The 7,136-nt window shown below is 45.2% G+C and overlaps 1 protein-coding gene across 1 annotated transcript; it reads right to left on the bottom strand.

The window, feature by feature from the left end:
- Nucleotides 1-1,599: 1,599 nt before the first annotated feature.
- On the bottom strand, nucleotides 1,600-6,745 carry LOC145509581 (long-chain-fatty-acid--CoA ligase 1-like). The gene is made up of 4 exons (XM_081498684.1): nucleotides 5,380-6,745; nucleotides 4,988-5,166; nucleotides 1,920-1,952; nucleotides 1,600-1,761 (listed from the first exon to the last, which is right to left on the bottom strand). The coding sequence occupies exons 1-4, from the start codon at nucleotides 5,441-5,443 to the stop codon at nucleotides 1,699-1,701; spliced, it is 339 nt and encodes a 112-aa protein (XP_081354810.1). The 5' UTR covers nucleotides 5,444-6,745; the 3' UTR covers nucleotides 1,600-1,698.
- Between the last annotated feature and the right edge of the window lie 391 nt (nucleotides 6,746-7,136).

Below are 7,136 nucleotides of genomic sequence, written 5' to 3'. Positions count from 1 at the left end.
AGGGTTAGGGTTAGGGTTAGGGTTAGGGTTAGGGTTAGGGTTAGGGTTAGGGTTAGGGTTAGGGTTAGGGTTAGGGTTAGGGTTAGGGTTAGGGTTAGGGTTAGGGTTAGGGTTAGGGTTAGGGTTAGGGTTAGGGTTAGGGTTAGGGTTAGGGTTAGGGTTAGGGTTAGGGTTAGGGTTAGGGTTAGGGTTAGGGTTAGGGTTAGGGTTAGGGTTAGGGTTAGGGTTAGGGTTAGGGTTAGGGTTAGGGTTAGGGTTAGGGTTAGGGTTAGGGTTAGGGTTAGGGTTAGGGTTAGGGTTAGGGTTAGGGTTAGGGTTAGGGTTAGGGTTAGGGTTAGGGTTAGGGTTAGGGTTAGGGTTAGGGTTAGGGTTAGGGTTAGGGTTAGGGTTAGGGTTAGGGTTAGGGTTAGGGTTAGGGTTAGGGTTAGGGTTAGGGTTAGGGTTAGGGTTAGGGTTAGGGTTAGGGTTAGGGTTAGGGTTAGGGTTAGGGTTAGGGTTAGGGTTAGGGTTAGGGTTAGGGTTAGGGTTAGGGTTAGGGTTAGGGTTAGGGTTAGGGTTAGGGTTAGGGTTAGGGTTAGGGTTAGGGTTAGGGTTAGGGTTAGGGTTAGGGTTAGGGTTAGGGTTAGGGTTAGGGTTAGGGTTAGGGTTAGGGTTAGGGTTAGGGTTAGGGTTAGGGTTAGGGTTAGGGTTAGGGTTAGGGTTAGGGTTAGGGTTAGGGTTAGGGTTAGGGTTAGGGTTAGGGTTAGGGTTAGGGTTAGGGTTAGGGTTAGGGTTAGGGTTAGGGTTAGGGTTAGGGTTAGGGTTAGGGTTAGGGTTAGGGTTAGGGTTAGGGTTAGGGTTAGGGTTAGGGTTAGGGTTAGGGTTAGGGTTAGGGTTAGGGTTAGGGTTAGGGTTAGGGTTAGGGTTAGGGTTAGGGTTAGGGTTAGGGTTAGGGTTAGGGTTAGGGTTAGGGTTAGGGTTAGGGTTAGGGTTAGGGTTAGGGTTAGGGTTAGGGTTAGGGTTAGGGTTAGGGTTAGGGTTAGGGTTAGGGTTAGGGTTAGGGTTAGGGTTAGGGTTAGGGTTAGGGTTAGGGTTAGGGTTAGGGTTAGGGTTAGGGTTAGGGTTAGGGTTAGGGTTAGGGTTAGGGTTAGGGTTAGGGTTAGGGTTAGGGTTAGGGTTAGGGTTAGGGTTAGGGTTAGGGTTAGGGTTAGGGTTAGGGTTAGGGTTAGGGTTAGGGTTAGGGTTAGGGTTAGGGTTAGGGTTAGGGTTAGGGTTAGGGTTAGGGTTAGGGTTAGGGTTAGGGTTAGGGTTAGGGTTAGGGTTAGGGTTAGGGTTAGGGTTAGGGTTAGGGTTAGGGTTAGGGTTAGGGTTAGGGTTAGGGTTAGGGTTAGGGTTAGGGTTAGGGTTAGGGTTAGGGTTAGGGTTAGGGTTAGGGTTAGGGTTAGGGTTAGGGTTAGGGTTAGGGTTAGGGTTAGGGTTAGGGTTAGGGTTAGGGATTAGGGTTAGGGTTAGGGTTAGGGTTAGGGTTAGGGTTAGGGTTAGGGTTAGGGTTAGATGAGGACACACTCAGATTCTGGGTATGTTGTATCGAGCTACTGGAAGACAAGCTTGAACACTTCTGTCTCTTCTGCATCCAGTCCATCTACAATTCGAATAAGTCATCCACAAGAGGAAGTGGGAAATATACACTTCTAGGTACCACTTAGAAACAATTTTTTTTCAAAACTGACCTGTAGTTCCACTGGTGAAGCAAATTACTGCAAGATCTTCAGGTGCTGGAGGCTACAGCACAATTAAAAAAAAAAAAAAAAAGCCAGTACAAATCAGAATAGAATAGAAAACTCTAAGTCATTATCACCCAATATTTCTACTAGCCTCTGAACTGATTAGACATGGAAGCTGGACAGAGGCTGGGGCTGGGTCGGACACGGTGCACTCACCTTGGGCTTCTGTCTGTTGGCTCTTCCCAGGTCCTTAAAAAGAAGAGAAAAAAAAAATGAAATGGAAACATTTAAGTCATGTCAAGTCAGTTCAAGCTGACTTTTCTGTGGGATTGATTCACTCACAGCCAACACCAAGACAGCACAGATTTCAAACTACATAAATGACAGCAATTTAACCTGAACCCAAATACTTACCCATTGTTCTAAGAATCTGCTTTCTGGTTGTTTTCTCTCTTATATAAAAGTCTATCGATGGCCTTAGGACTGGCCTTGGAAACAGGACTGATTCCAAGGACAGGAATCGAAGTCTCTTACATGCGATTCCAGTCTCCACCGCCATTCCTATCATGGCCTTTAACAAAGCCCAGCTCTGCACAGCAATCAGAGAATCGCAGCTTCTCTGCACCCTCCCAGAACCAGAACTCAGCACTGATCCGTGATCACTGGTTCTACAAAACTGACATCTTCAATCTGGAGAGAGAAATCAGTCTCTACCAGATTTAAATGCTGACCATTCCGGAAAGGCTCAAATATCTGTCGTTCCCCACATGGAGGGGAGAAAGGACTTAGGCATCTCTGATTATAAATCAGGCCACAAAAGGAGCTCCAGGACCACCATCGAATGAATGGTCATGAGGGTGAAAAACGACAGATTCAATTCTGAGGTGTGGCATCTCAAGGAGAACTCTGTTACTACCCAGGGCTCATTCTGATGTTGTTACTGCATGAAGATGTATCCACGGCCACCTTAATACCTATTATTTTTTGAATGAACGATTTGTGTTATTTTCCTATTGAACAGCTTGAGTGAGCATAGGAAACGAGCATGCCGAGAATTAAGTGGAAATTAGATGGGTAGCCTCTGGGCTCACCTGAGTAGGAAATGGCAACCCACTCCAGCATTCTTGCCTGGAGAATCCCCACGCACAGAGGACCCTGACGAGCTACAGTCCATGGAGTCGCAAAGAGTCGAATACTACTAAGCAACTAATATTTTCACTTTCACTCAGGGTTCAGGGAGTTGCTGCTTTTAAATTATGTGTATGATTGACCACTAATTAAAAATAGGAACATTGATATCCAACTAGAAGTCAACTAAGAGCTAAAGTAATGATAATTCCAATTTCTTCCCAAAATAATCTTTTATCAGATTCAAATTTCCATGCATCTTTTTAAAATTCCTACATAACCTAAGATCTCTAATTCTTTATCATATATAGCAATCAAAAAAAGACAAAAAAAAAAAAAACACCCCACCTGTGTATGTGTCTGGGGAGGGGTAGGGGAATGAGGAAAAATGGGAGAAAAAGAAATTATATTATCTTGAAATTGGATTACAAGTAAAAAAAAAAAAAAATAGGGAAACACTAGCTGAAAAACTAGCTAAAAACCCCATTTAACAATTCAGCACACCTGTTAGATCTTACAGGTTCCTGTCCTATGCTATTGTTTGTGTGTATGTGTGGCAGAAGCTCTAATAGAACAAATGACAGATTTCCTGTGACTACTAAGTTCCCCATCTATCATGGCAGATAGATGGGGAAACAGTGGAAACAGTGGCTGACTTTATTTTTCTGGGCTCCAAAATCACTGCAGATAGTGATTGCAGCAATGAAATTAAAAGACGCTTACTCCTTGGAAGGAAAGTTATGACCAACCTAGACAGCATATTAAAAAGCAGAGACATTACTTTGCCAACAAAGGTCCATCTAGTCAAGGCTATGGTTTTTCCAGTGGTCGTGTATGGATGTGAGAGTTGGACCTTAAAGAAAGCTGAACGCCGAAGAATTGATGCTATTGAACTGTGGTGTTGGAGAAGACTCTTGAGAGTCCCTTGAACTGCAAGGAGATCCAACCAGTCCGTCCTAAAGGAAATCAGTCCTGGGTGTTCATTGGAAGGACTGATGTTGAAGCTGAAACTCCAATATTTTGGCCACCTGATGTGAAGAGCTGACCCATTGGAAAAGACCCTGATGCTGGGAAAGATTGAGGGCAGGAGGAGAAGGAGATGACAGAGGATGAGATGGCTGGATGGCATCATTGACTCGATGGACATGGGTTTGGGTGGACTCCGGGAGTTGGTGATGGACAGGGAGGCCTGGTGTGCTGCAGTTCATGGGGTCACAAAGAGTCGGGCACGACTGAGCGACTGAACTGAACTGAACTAAGTTCCCCAGAAAAGGTTTTATAGATCCTTACTTGGAGCTCAAATTCTTGGTAGAAGGAGAACTATAAATAAAATTCAAAACCCTATTTATAACAGTTCCAGAAAAATATTTATAAGATTTTCAGAAAGAGAATGACTTATCTATTGAACCTATTACTTCCCGCGATGTGCATGTAACAGGAGCTTCCTCTTGCCTGCTGTTATAGATTGAACTCTAACCCAAGAGCAACTGGGGAAACCAGCTTCATCAGCGTTTTGTACTGGGTTGGCCAAAAAGTTCACTCAAGCTTTTCTGTAAGATCTTACGAAAAATCGAAATGAACTTTTTGGCCAACCCAATACGATCTGATGTTGAACAAGCAATTTAAACATGGACCCACTCATTTTCCTAGACTGGTTACCTTTACAACTGTGCTTCATCTGAATCTTAAAATGAAAATAAATCAAATCAAGCACCTATGCTAGAAATTCACTAGAGGCCTAAAAAAGCAACCGAGGGAAAAGAATTATGAGGCAGATTTCTATGTCTGACTCTGTTTTAGAGACAAATCAGTAAGTAAAAGGCATTAATATTTAAAGAGGACATACAGACTTAAATCTTTGCTTGGATCTGAAATTCTCACTTCCAGCATTTATTAGCAGGGCTTGTCGGTGCTCTAGAATGACTCTGTGAGCACGGCAACTTGCTAGATGACAGCACTTAGGCAGAATGTGATGGATTAGCACTGGGAATGTGTGCAGAATTCTTCTTTCCAGTAATGAGACAGATTTCTGTTCTCTGTCTTTTACAGGACCAGCGAGAGTTGGGACTTTGTGGTCACACTGGAGAGACACCACATTTGAGCCAAATGATCTTGGAGGAACAGTTCAGGGAAGCGGGCAGGGCAGGGTGACTCACCTCCAAGGCCTTCATGCTGATGATCTCCACCCCACACTTCTTGCCTCGTTCCAGCAGATCACTGCCGTAGGAGTCCATGAGAACAATAGTTTTAAGGCCTGGAATTAATTTATTTTCTACACCTTCTAGTAGGAGGTTGGCCTTCTCTGGCTTGTCCACAAAAACCAGAGAGAGTTCGGCTGGAAGTAACGAGACACAGTGAGGAACCAGCTCTGGGATATTAAAAACTTGACTGTAACATCTGACATCAGCTTTAAGAACTACCTTCTTTGAACAGGAGGGTAAGTGTACATTTAAATGAAAAATCCCTATCCCATCACGTAATCATTAAATGTAGCTGCTGTATCTACCCAATAACTAGGGTAACATGCTCCCAAAGGCTACAGACATACCTTTGTTGATGATGTAGGTGATGGCTTCAGTTCCGAGGGTGTCGTAGAGGGGAACGATCACCATCGAGTAAGCAAAGCATCCCTGTTCAATGATCACCCACTAAAGAAAAAGTATAGGTTGGGGTGAGAACATGAGAGGTCACTATGGAACCCCTCCAGGATAAACAAGACTCTAGAGATTCAACGTGGAAACACTGGATGTACCCAAAACTAACATCTGTGTATCTACTACCATGCATCAGGCACTGGAGGGATTCCTAATGAGCAAAACACTTGCTGAGGTCTTACTAAAAAAAAAGAAAGTGCAATCTCCCTGAAGATTTGGGGCAAATAGTGAAAGGAGAATGAACAACACAATAAAGTGATGAGCTCAGAGGTGAGAGAGCCCACAGTGGGCCTCCTTGGTGGGGGAGGTAAGCGAGCTTGCCCTTGGCAAGAGCAGCACAGTTTCGACAGATGGAGAGAAAGGCAAGGGGACTCCAGGAGAGGGACCGCGAGGTCCAAGCAGGGAGGAGGGATGTCAGTGAGCCCTGAGGCTGGCAGGGATGGCCCAGCAGGGCTGTGGGGACCGGCTAAGCTTGACAGAGGGCTGGAGCCAGCCTGAGGTCACAGAGGAGCCTGGCTCTATGAACCAGGCAAGACACTGCCTCTGGGGCTCCTCCGTCAAACAGCGACTGGAGGTCCAAGGAAGAGCAATCTGGCCAGTGTGCAGTAAGGCCTGGGACTTTGCGAAGAGGGACATGCCATCTACTAGGAGAACTGTCCATGGAAGTCTCCCCAGGAAAGTGAGGCAGGAAAGAAGTGACACGGGTCACTGGTCATCTTCCTCTAAACCCATCATTCACACAGCAACTGACCCGCCTACAAGGCAGACGCAGCAAAGTCACTCTCTCCCTTTCAGCGCTCAGTGGTGCTCATCACCTGCAGAACACACAGCATGGATAAGGGCACAGTGGCCATGGGAAGCACAACCTTCTGACGTTCACTTGGCCTGGAGCTGTTTTCTCTCTCTTCCTGACACTCCACCCTCCACCACAATGAAATGATTCATCTCCCAACAGACACGCTGCTCCAGGCAAACATACCCTTGTTCCTGACATTCCCTTGGCCTCCCCACCCTTACAGCCATCAAGACTTCACTTGGATGCCACCTCCAGGAAGTCCTCCTTGACTGAGCTCCCATAATCCTTCTACTTTGTGTCCACACAACACATTAAGAGAAAATGTGGGTGTATGGGGCTGTCTTCAAGGCACCTCATGAAGAAGATCCACTGTGGTATTTTGGTGCCTGGCAGTGCCTGGCAATATAGGAGGGTCTCAACAAACATTTGGTGAACTAACTGATAAATATAGGAAGAAGCCCACTCCATCCATGAAGTAAGGAATATATGTCCCAGTCATAGATTCATGACTAGTGATATTACACTAAAACAAAAATTTTGGATGTGTTCATTCAAATGGGCTTCACTTTAAATGAAATTCCATGAGCCTAATTGTGGCCCAGCTGTGGAAAATGCTATTCCTCTTTAACTGTACACAAAACACTGAGAAACCATTGTAAACTATAAAACAATAGCATGTTAAACCAACATGTCTTTGGATCCAAGCAGGTCTAAGAGTCAATGTAGCGTCTTCAAGTCCAGTGCTTGAATTTTTCTGTGCCAGCTATGCCACTAATTTGTTTACTCACAGTGCAGGCAATAACTCCAGGGGGCTTCTCGTTTCAGAGCACACCAAACTGAACCAAGTACAGGGAC

The sequence above is a fragment of the Giraffa tippelskirchi genome, chromosome 1 (genome assembly GCF_054371585.1).
Source record: "Giraffa tippelskirchi isolate mGirTip1 chromosome 1, T2T-mGirTip1v1.2.pri, whole genome shotgun sequence".
NCBI lineage: Eukaryota > Metazoa > Chordata > Mammalia > Artiodactyla > Giraffidae > Giraffa > Giraffa tippelskirchi.
This window is presented reverse-complemented; position numbering and strand designations above follow the sequence as displayed.